Here is an 11,923-nt window from a genome sequence, read left to right as displayed (position 1 = left end):
CTTTGGACAACGAGACATGCCAGACAATATAGAAGGGCTGTGGCGAATGAAGTGTCAATAAACGTAAGCCATGCGCTAGACCTGCATCATACCGAAACAATACAATAGATTAACAAAAATCATATATAATATTTAACGTTAAACGAGCAATTTCAAACACCGAAATGGATGAGTAAACCAGATCAAACAAAAAGGGGAACTGGAATAAATAAAAATGTCAAATACTGTTACATTTCTTGTAAGTTCCCGATTTGTTGCCAGCGCCCCCCAATTCGCAGTCAGCGCTTCCTGGGTTATCGCATGGGGCGTTTTCGCCCACTTTGGGAACCGCTGGTTTAGGGCGATAGATATTTCGAGACCCCTAATCCTTATTTTAATTAAAAGAGTTTCCGTGAGCTCCTCCTAAACTGGTAGTCGATATTTCCTATATTTTGATCCAAAATATTTCCCCATTTGCCATACAAAAGTTCTGATAGCCAATTTCAGCTTATAGTCTATCACAAGGCTTTTCCGATCTCCGTAACTAAACTAAAACTCTTAGGAAGACCGAACCTTTGAGAATGAAAGTGTCTGGTTTTTAAAGCTGTTCTAAAATTGGTATGCGACCCTTGATACTTCGATGATCAAGCCGTTGTTACAGAAGAAAAACTAAGAAGTAGATGAACGAAACATCCATAGATTTCATTAAGCACCCAAACGAAATGCGTAATTCAATACCCAATTATTTGAGTCGCTGTTTGGAATGGTGTCCTATTATTGTCTCAAAGACAAAGGAAATATGGCGACGAAATAGGGATGCAGTTTTCAGGAAAAAAAACTGCTTGATTCTAATTTAAAATATAATAATTCCGATAACCTGAGGCAATTGCACGGCGCAATGGCCTTGTTTCAACATCGACCAAAAACGTTTATGTATTTCCTTCGCGTTCATACTTTTTCCTTAGTTGTGAAACTGCTGGGGTTGGTTTAATTCATACGAGTAACAGTTTGAGGCTTCAATGGTTTGGCTCAATTTCGTTCGGCACATAAATAAATGTCACCATCACCACGTTTTACAGACAGGAGGTCCTGACATATAAGTTCCTTTGAATTGCCTATATAAGTATGATAATACCAACATAATTGCATTATTTCTTATTAAAAATGTAGATCTGCGGTGTTTCCCTTTGAATATTAACGCAAACGGCACTAAAACACATCTAACTAGCGTTTAATCATTTATATAAACTTTAGGGTAAAGGTCAAGTTAAAAAAAAATACAAACTTTAGGTATGTTATTGTTTGCAAACGAAAATTTGTGCAATAAAAATAGACATACAGCAGAGTGAAAATATTTAACAAGAACACATCCCTAATATATTGGGTATTCGATGTATTGAATGTATTATTTTCTACCAACGTTATTCAACCTTCCATATTATTTAATCACAGTACGGGTTATATATATGACTGTCGATCATTGTTTAAGGAAGGTATGTACTCCTGATTGTAAATTGTCAGGAATCCACAGTGAGAGAGATTTATTGCCACAAAAACAACACTAATATAAACAATAATAGATAATAATACAATGAAGAAAATTTTTCTTCAGTAATAAACAGCGATTGATTATTGTTTTGTGCGGGTCGGTGTGCAGGACCGATTAAGGTCATCTAGGCTCCCGACCCTTGTGTAAATGCTGTATATAAGGTTATCATGGCATAATATAATTATTATTAAAGTTATCAAAGGGCAATTTAGGATTTTGAGAGGTCATGTACCGATGTAACCGGTCATGTCCAATGGAAGAATTAAAACAGTCAAAGATTTAAAAAAAAGCTTTTTTTTTTCACAGGGCTGTGATATCTTACTGCGTATATCAATGGGTCACTCTGAACTTCCGTCCATTTGCTGAAATCTTGCTGCACTCACCCGTGAGATGGTTTTCAAAAGCGAAATTGCTGAAAGAAGTCTTGATATTTACTTGGAAAAAATACACGCGATGTTTTCTGCTAGAAGTAAAACACGTGTGCATGAAAATTCTCCGATACGTGATTTGTGATGTGCCTGTTTCTGATGTTCTACTCGCTAATTATAGCGGAATTCCCAATCATAATGGAAATGAGAATTGCAGTGCCCCAAACGCTAAACAGAATCCAGTAGGCCTATAGATGATCTTTTGGAAGTCAAACAATGGCACCCATTCCATTGAACTGTAGCCTACTAGTTAGAGATGTACCGATATCACCCCTTTTCATTGATACCAATCAGATACAAAAAAAAGCGGATACCGATATTTCGCTGCAATGTAATAATCTTCAACGCCTATATATAAAAGATTCTTTGAGTTTCAGCTCGAAAAACAGACGGAAAATACTCAGGGCCACAAATGGGGTGCATCGCATTGTCTTGTAAATTTGTACATAAGCGAAGATGGGCCTCGACACTTTTATATTATATTACATAATAGTTGTAGTTTCTGCAGACGTTTCGTTGTGAGCATGCGTTGGGAATTGCGGTGTTCGGAACTCTTAGTTAATCTGTTTTAGTGGTACATTCAATAAATGTTTACCTCAGTTATAAAATTAATACATACTGTGGCGTACGCAGAATCTCGTGACAATATGATGTCAAATTTTGTCTTTCAAACGAGAAAATTCACTGTGATACTTGATAGATATTTTTCTGCCAATTCAATTGTGTTTCGGAAACTTAAATATAAGTCAGATAACTCAATGATCACTCTGTCTTCAAAGGAGTTTTAATTTAATTGCAGTAATGAAAAAAATAGTGCAGAAATAGCTGTGATAGACTAGGCCAGCGGTTCCCAAACTATGGGTCGCGACCCACTGGTGGGTGGCAAAAGGAATCTTAGTTGGTCGTGAAAAGATGTAGGAACTAGGAAGCTTTGATTATTTAAACTGGGTATTAGGATCGGTGGCAACTCGAATACGTAAATCTTCAAAAAAACAAAAGAAATTAAATTGAATTTGAATTCTAATCTGCGAAAATTTCATTTTTACGATCTTGTCAAAGGAACAAAAAATTGCTACACAAGGAATGACCATGTGGCTTTTTTACGCATAGCTGTTTTGTACACTGTACAGCACTTCTTACCGTGTTTCCCCGAAATTTGGACAGGATTCAGATTTGTTTTCTTAACACTATGGTTGTTTTTGGAAGAGGTCTTTTGAGTTCATTTATCAAAAATAAAATTACATTGTAGGAAATCACGAGATTTTTTAATAAACATTATATAAAAACCGACACCCATTGTTTTTTTGTGTATTTTCTATACAAAAATCAGGTGACAAATATCATAATTGTGATTGTGACATGCTGACATCACACAAACTTGAAAAGTGGTGTGATCTTCACCTTACCATCACGTCAATTAGCCTCTCCTTTCCCACACATTTTAAATTTATTTTAAGGGTAGGGTTTAAATAATATCATTTTTAAAATTCAAATTAGGTCCTATTTTCCAGCCAGGTCTTATTTTGAAAGAAACACGGTAGTTTTGCGATGATTAGCCATTGCTGTGTTATGTCATAAAAAGTTAAATGGGTCGCCATAAGGTGTGGTAATAAATAGTGGGTCCAAAATCTAAAAAGTTTGGGAACCACTGGACCAGGCTAAAGTTCTTTACCGGTACTTTTAAAAAACAGATTGTTGTATGCGATGAATCATATTGATGGCTTGAAACACATATCCCATTTTACAGGCGCCAACTCTCAAAAACACTAAAGTAATAGGTAATAATGGTAAAGTATGGGAATAATTTTTCGGGGGTCAAAGGTCGGGGAAAGGTCCATAATATGATAACAAGGAACGAAAAGTAAATAAACAAAATGTATTCATGCCAGTGCGACCGTGTCTAATCATACTTTGCACTAGAAAGAATTTGTTCCATCAGTTCTTTATTCTTATAAACTATCTTTCCATCTCACTTTTAAATTGTATTTTCATTACATGAACTTAGCTTTGCTGGTAGGCTACTCTGATAATTCGAATTGACCAATTTAAGTGCCTGGTATAAAAACCTCCACCCACAAAACAAATATAAGGACACATATCAAAATAAGGACGTTTCTTAGAAAAAAAAGGACAGAAATATTTTCTAAGACAAAGACCTTCAAAGTATAGAAATATTCATTCTTAAAAAATAAAGGCGTTATGACATACCTTTCCCCGAGCATCGACTTCTTTGTTTACTCCGTGACTTTGGTCAATCAGCAAGATGCAAAAAGTGACGTAACAATGCTCCCTTTTCGCATCCGCTCAGACACTTTTCTCACTCAGACAGATTTTCAAGCGTGGTCGTAAACATTACCTCGTTTTCGCGTTTTTGGACTCTATTCGTTAGTTTTCAGTTAGGTTTCGGAAACTTAAATATAAATCAGGTAATTCAATGATCACTCTGGCTTCCTAGGAGTTTTAATTCAATTGCAGTAATAAAAATTAGTGTAAAAATAGCTGTGATAGACTAGGCTAAAATTCTTTACCAGTACTTTAAAAAAACAGATTATTGTATGCGATGAATCCTAATGATGGTTTGAAACACATACCCCATTTTACAAGCGCCAACTCGCAAAAGTACTCTTAAAATAGCCCTGAAAATTTTCCAATGTTAAAGTATAGGAAGAATTTTCCGGGGAGCAAAAGTCGGGGAAAGGTCCATAATCAATGATGTCTATGTTCCGTGTCTATTAAATCCAGGTAAACTATAAAAAAATAATGAATATATTCCGGTGGGCCGGGAACATGCTTTCTCCACAGCAAAAAATAATATTCTAGATTAGATCAAACAGCTGCGCAGGACTTGGATTGACGGGGATTGTGTTCCCTGATAAACATTATTTATTTCTGCGTGTGGGGACTAATTTTAATGTTGTCTATTATATGTAAACACTGACACAGGAGCAGAAGATTTAGGCGCGTATGCCGTTTGAACGACGACTTCTCGGATGCTAACGTTAATTGTTTTTAAAACGTTCTTCGTCGTGATTTTCTGCTATTTTACGCGATATTCAAACGGTGAGTTCTGTTAATTCAGCTATACTAAATTTAAATCGAAGACATTGTGTATACAACATTACATTATTCCATATATGTGCCAGTATCTATTACTCAGCCTAACGTTAACTCATATCGGTAACTTACTATAATCAGTCATATCGGTGATTGTTCTGGAATAAATGAGAGAATAGTTGTGCTATTTTATCGTATAAAAGTAAGACATTACGGGTTTTCAACTATGCTGGTTAGTGTATTGGCGACATCTTTTAGTTGAGCTTTGCTATTACCGTAAGTTAGGCTATAACTATCGCTTGAAAACTGTCGGTAAATATTGGATAAACGTGAATTTTAAAATAGAAAACTCCCGGCTTATGGATTTTAGGTACTTTAATATGGGCCCCCTATTACGAGTCTGCTGACATATCATAGTAGCCTAGCATTGGTAAGTCTAGTTGCGTCTCGTACATTTAGTATCTCACCATATGTTACCAGAATATATGAAATTTGATCTTTTTTTAAGTTAAAAATGGTATTTTATTAATACCAATTTGAAATCACAGCGTCAGACTGCACTGATTTAGCAGAAGAGTCAGAATGTAGTTCATTCAAAAGTGATGAATTATGTGAATCGATATTTGCAAGATGGAATTGTCAAAAGACCTGTGATTTTTGTGGTTAGTCTTTATTTTAGTTTCTTCTCTAATTGAATTAGCATCCATAATTGATATTTAACTTTTAGGTAGACGAGTATTTATGTAGTGTTAAATAATAATGTTTCTATTTCCCAAAATAAAACTGAAATTGAAGACATATTTGGTTAGAAACTCTAAGATTGTTGCAATTTTAAATCTATTTGATTTCCTATACTGAAAACAGTTTAGCAAACCTAAATATATGCCAATTTTTATTTTATACTATGTTTACTCCTCCCCCTCTCACCCATATCTGGCGATCCATAATTTGCATACAATTTAGACTAGACATTAATGTTAGAGATGCCTTAACTACCTGATTGGGATCCTAAATACTCGAATTGTTTCAAGAATGGTGTACAGGATTATACTCTGAACAATGTATAATGTATTTGCCTCACTTTGTACTATCATTTCAAAAATATTAGTGTTTTAAATTTCGGATCTTGTTAACTCCAGACAGTATTCAAAATAATTAAAAGTTCTAATACTGGTACATACTGATACACGAAGAATGAATTTCCTTTTAAAGAAACCTCTTTCTAATTTACGAAAAATTCTGCTTTTCAGGTGATGGGTGGTCCACTTGGTCGATTTGGGGAGATTGCAGTGCAACAGTTTGTGAGATTGTTGGTGAAAGAGTACGAGTACGAAGATGCAGAGAAATCCATGCAAATATATATTGTCCAGGATCTACCATTGATATTCAAAAATGTTCAAGAAGTGAATGTGAAAGCATTGATGATGTAAGTTTTTTTTGGCACAAAATGGTTAACTTATTGTTGAACATGAAGTGTTGTTAACATGAACATGTTATTGTTGTTGTTAGTGTGAAAATCGCTTTTCTCTTCAACTACCTGACCAATTGATTTAAAAATTTTCAGTGGTTGAAGATGTTGTTTTCTTTAGACGGCTATCATTTTTCTTTATTTCAAAAATTTCCGTGGGGTCTATGGGATTTGTTTTTGGTGATGTCACAAAAATTAAAAATGGCAAACCTTGTGGAGGTTCCATCTTCGCTAGAAGGCTAACATATCATATTTTTCCTAGGGTCCGTTGGTTTGTTCCAAATTTTTCTGATTTTGGAAAATATGTATCATGTGCATCTATGTTGTATATAATTAGGACACACATATTATATAGAAACTCTCTGCAGCTATCTTCCATTATTTCTATTTTTTACAGCAATGCGGATCTGGTAATTTTACTTGTGTGTCATCTGATCTCGATGTGTCAAATCGATGCTGGCCAAGAACATGGATTTGTGATGGATACATAGATTGCATGGGTGGGGATGATGAACTAGACTGTGATGTTTATGGTGGACCTACTGATTGTGAGTATCTTTTAAGCCATATAAAATCTTCAATAACTGGAGAAAAACTATGATTTTACTTGTTTATTATTTATTTTTAGCTTTTTATATAGCTGCTGATTCTGAGCCACAATATTGTTTGAAACACGAAGAAAATGAGGATGTGAGAGTAACATGGGATTGTCCAAATTCAAACCACCCATTAGTTTCAACTTTCTTATGGAAATGGAATGATTTACATAATTTAAGAAACATGGCAACTGGTCAATGTTTGTCTGCTAAATCTGTGAGCATTTTTTTATGTGTTAGCTATTTATCGTGAAATCAGAAATATATATAATTTTTAAATAGCCTATACAGTAAGTGCCCAAGTAATGTTAGTACAAGGTGCATTCTTCAGCTTATATTTACGAGAAGACTTATCCTTGAAAGCAGTGGTGAGGAAACTGCGGCACATGGGCCATATGCAGCCTCGTACAAGCTTTTTGGTTCTTGAATGACCTCGCTTTTAATACATAAAAACAAAAATGGCTCATACATTTCTTATTATCTGTACATACATGTATGTTGTAACAATGGCCTTTGTTTTGTAGTAATTAGCATTAACGAAAGGACATGTCAGTGGTATGTTGTCGGAAATTGAGGTGTCAGTAACCGTCAATGTGCCTATTTGGCCCCGAAGACACAAATATGTTAGCGTACCTCCAAGTCACAGGTTCAAACCCCATGTTCAGAGCAGTTCTGAACCATTCGAAAGTAGTCGCTGTTTATGAAGAGCTTAGTTGTAAAGCCCCCTTATGAAACTATTTTTATGTAGTATCATATTTTCAAAATCACTTTTAAATCAATACATGCAGAGTGATGCACTTAACCTTTTGTTATGCTCATTCTATCCATCTTCATACATTGTTAAATACTTATAATTTATAATACTTTTTGCTAGGGATCTATGTCAGCAGTGCTCTGTGATGCCAAATCAGACTCACAATTATGGACATGTGTTAATGGTACACTGGAATTGATGGACAATTCTACAATGGACAGGTATACTTTATATTTTTGCCTTGGAAAAGTGAATTTTATCCAGGTTAAAAAAAATTTGGATCATCGGATTGTTCCAATTGTGAAATATTCCAGTTGCAAGTCATTCGTAAATTAAATAGCGTGTATTTTTTTATTCAATTTGCCTACGGTTTCCATCAAATGGAAATCCTCTCAAATGTATGTTACAATTACATTTGAATACCTGTCTTTAAAAAGCTTTCTTAGAATACATTTCATGATTTTTCAGATATCTCAATGTTGATGAAGACAATTTAAAAGCTGTTGCATCTTCAAATTCATCTTTCTACTGGAAAGTGTTTTCAACCAGTGACACAATATGTGATAGAAAAGTAGAATGGAGTACTTGGGGTAACAAGCTTTAAAATTCAAGATTTAACAACAATGATTTTTTAGCGGTTAAAGCTTTAGATTTAAACTGTCTCAGCATTGCAGATTACACATTTTGGGTTCATATCCCATGCCCCCCTTACCAAGGGTGTTATAAATTGGGTAGGCAATGCTGAACCAGAAAAATTCCTGTTCCTTCAAACAATAGTTGTTCATTACATATCAATAGATATCAATAGCTGCTTGTATAGGGCTTTGTTCAGAGCAAAGGGTATCAATGAGCATCATATAACAAAGCCTATCTCGACCAGAGATTGCTTCATACACAATAAAGTTTATTAGCTGCTCAGATAGGATAAGATTCACATATTTATTCCCGGGGGAGAGAAAAACCGATAAGACGGCCTAATCATATGCGGAACTACAGCCTCTCGTCCTGTTACCAGTCAATGTCTGGTATGGGATTAGTTCGAGAGCATGGACTTTATGGTGGAGGAAGCCGTAACCGACCAGCGGTCACGTAAACCACCTTACGGCCGGCGGCAAGGAATTCATCAATTCTTTCACACATAACCATCCCACATGAGATTTGAACCTGCGAACCCACGCAAGGTAATCAGAAGTGCGGTAGCAAGCGTATTCCTAACGCTTAGCACGATGCGCCACACGCTCGAGCCTAAAAGACATTTGGAGTATGAATTACGGTATCTATCTTAACCAGATGGTTTATGCCAAGATAGATTAATCACTCCAACATATTTAAACGTATTTAAATCATTAATTCTAGGTAATTGGTCTGATTGTTTCCCCAGCTGTGTAAGTATGGGAAATGGACAGAGATCGAGAAATAGAACTTGTTTGAATGGTGTGGATGGTCATGGTGCTTGTTCTGGTAATAATACAGACTATCAACCCTGCCCACATGAACTTTGCAGACCTCAGTGTCCAGAAGGATTTGTCACAACTAATTTTCGTAAGTTAATGTGTGATATTGTTTAGCAATTCTTGACTAGATTAGGTGTGTAAGATGGAAAATTTTATTTTTGATCAAGCATGAATATACAATATAGGTTATCACTTAATTATTCCAGTTTTCCACTTTTTAAAATCTGTATAAAATTTGGTGATGTAGTGCTAAATTGTGAAGTTACAGTTGCATAAATTACAACTTAGTTCTTGTTTTAACAACAATTTTTATTGTAGTTAAAATTACTGTGGAGTATAGTATATTGTATAATTATTTGGAAGAAAACTTCAAATATTGATTGGAGTATTGAAATTTTTTACGAATCATTTAATGTTGATGAATTTTTTTTCGTAATTGTGATCAAATTAGGTTTATCTGTGAATGAATTTATTTATAATTCAGCGTAATTTCAACAGTTATTAATAAAGACTAAGATTACTGTTTCACATTTATTATTTCAGATCTAATAAATTCATTTTTTCAGCTTGGACTTGTTATAAACTCGAATTCAATGGAGAGGCTACTTTAGCAGAAGCCAGACATATATGTGAAAATATGGAAGTACAGAATATTCCTATCCATGCTAAACTTGCTGCTGATAAAACTAATGCAACACACGAAGCCTTCCTTACTGTAATGAAGAATAATAGTGTGTCTGATGCTTATATCGGAGTTGATATTAAAGTAAATAAATTTTTTCTCTATTGTGAAGATGTTGAAATTCAAACAACGGACATTTTGGCTTAATTTCATTGAAATTTATAATGTTTCATTATTTATTCGAGATGTTGTTTTGTAAAATGCAATGTCAAATTTCAATGTAGATTTTAATCATTAAATCTTTGTTAAAACTTCTTCAAATATCTCAAATAAATTTAAGTCATTGCAATTTTTGATTTGAGCAATTTTATTTGACACCCAACTTCAATACCTCCTTCAGGTAATAACAAAAGTACTGGTAACTTCGGGATTTTGAAATTATATCTTTTAATCCATACAGAAACTGCTACGTTGTGAATCAACATAATTGAAACTCAAAATACTTCATCGCATTGTTATTTTGATTTTTTTCAACTCTTAGTATGCTCAGAAATATAAGCCCTATCAAATTTTCAAATTGGCAATCAGGATAGAATAGGATCCACATATAATCATACAGTGAACCGCGGCCACTCGCCCGGATACCAGTCCATATCGGGTATGGGATTAGCCAGTTATTTTGTTTTCAGATGCATGGACATGATAGCGGAGGAAGCCGTAACTGACTCACAATTATGTGAATCATCCTAGATTGGCGAGATGTCCAGCAATCCCCTGGCACATGATTATCCCGCACAGGATTCCAACCAGCCAACCCACTGGAATTAATCAGAGGTGCTGTGGCAAGCTTATTCCTAACGCTAAGATCGATGTGCCACAACGCCGAGCCATTACTGACAATGCAACTTTGATTTTTCGTTACCTGTTTATAACATGAAGAAGCCTCACTTTTTTCAATATTCATTGTTAAACTAATTTTTTTCTAGTAATACTATAATAACCTGATTAAATTTTTAGATTGAAAATGGACAAATAACAGAATACAATTATAGCCTTGATGGTCACAATCTTGGAGATTTGAATCAACACCAAATCGGACATGATGTTACTTTATCAGAGTTAGGAGAAGGTTATATTTCAAGCTTTATCATTACATGGTCTTGATGTTGTTATCATATTGTCGGACAAGGGGGGTAGATAAACCTTGTTATTTTCAATGTTTAGGTTGGGACAAAGATAATACGAAATACAGGATACAAGTATCTGAAGATAATTGTCTAGATTTAGCAAAAGACAATTTCCAAGTAACCATTTTTTATAATAGTATTATTTATAGCAATGTCTCTCATATCTTTTTCATAATGACCTGCTTGGCACAGCCATATTTTTTTGTGACCCCAATGGACTGAAACAAAAATAAAGCAAAATCCAATAATTCTGAATATATTAAAAAAAAAAATAAAATTGACAATACCTACAAACAATGAAACCGCTGTGCTCGCATGTTATAATAATAATAATAATAATCTTTATTTTGATTTCTCTGAGAAAAGATCGAATCTTGGCTCTATTTTGATGATGACAGCATTCTTTTGCATTATATCTGATAAAGTTTCATTACTAAATTATTAACAGGGCATATTGTCCTCATGTGAAAACGATGACGTATATTGGAGAGTCGTAAATGGATTTCTAATTCACGTCGAAGCAAAACTGTGTTTGAGTTGGAAGTATCATTACATTCCATCAGAGAATAAAACTTGCTTGTTAAACACAACTGATATTTCGGTGAATACAACATCAAATACAACATCAAATTCAACAGTCGATTGTATGTATAACTCCACGATATATAACGCGACAGAAGAAGCAACGTTGAATTTGACATCAATGGATATTAATGCAACAAATACTACATATCCACTAAATGAGGTAAATTCAATAGTCCTATTATTATTACTTATCGATCTTAAGATCGGTAAGTATGTTGATAGGTATTTGTCTGTTTGTTTGTCTGTT

At 34.4% G+C, this 11,923-nt stretch overlaps 1 protein-coding gene across 1 annotated transcript in view; it reads left to right on the top strand.

The window, feature by feature from the left end:
• The first annotated feature begins 4,878 nt into the window (after nucleotides 1–4,878).
• The window catches only part of LOC120334588 (uncharacterized), a 78,414-nt gene continuing 71,369 nt past the window's right edge, over nucleotides 4,879–11,923 (top strand). Inside the window, exons 1-12 of the mRNA XM_078109429.1 lie at nucleotides 4,879–5,016; nucleotides 5,559–5,672; nucleotides 6,261–6,436; nucleotides 6,876–7,026; nucleotides 7,107–7,291; nucleotides 7,949–8,049; nucleotides 8,297–8,418; nucleotides 9,185–9,370; nucleotides 9,849–10,048; nucleotides 10,922–11,033; nucleotides 11,129–11,208; nucleotides 11,540–11,836. Of these exons, the coding sequence (XP_077965555.1) occupies nucleotides 4,947–5,016; nucleotides 5,559–5,672; nucleotides 6,261–6,436; nucleotides 6,876–7,026; nucleotides 7,107–7,291; nucleotides 7,949–8,049; nucleotides 8,297–8,418; nucleotides 9,185–9,370; nucleotides 9,849–10,048; nucleotides 10,922–11,033; nucleotides 11,129–11,208; nucleotides 11,540–11,836 (1,794 nt within the window). The 5' untranslated portion in view covers nucleotides 4,879–4,946. The remainder of the gene's footprint in view (nucleotides 5,017–5,558; nucleotides 5,673–6,260; nucleotides 6,437–6,875; nucleotides 7,027–7,106; nucleotides 7,292–7,948; nucleotides 8,050–8,296; nucleotides 8,419–9,184; nucleotides 9,371–9,848; nucleotides 10,049–10,921; nucleotides 11,034–11,128; nucleotides 11,209–11,539; nucleotides 11,837–11,923) is intronic.

This window comes from Styela clava, chromosome 15, assembly GCF_964204865.1.
Source record: "Styela clava chromosome 15, kaStyClav1.hap1.2, whole genome shotgun sequence".
NCBI classification, from domain to species: domain Eukaryota; kingdom Metazoa; phylum Chordata; class Ascidiacea; order Stolidobranchia; family Styelidae; genus Styela; species Styela clava.
Note: the sequence above shows the minus strand (reverse complement) of the source record. Positions and strands in the feature narration are given on the sequence as shown.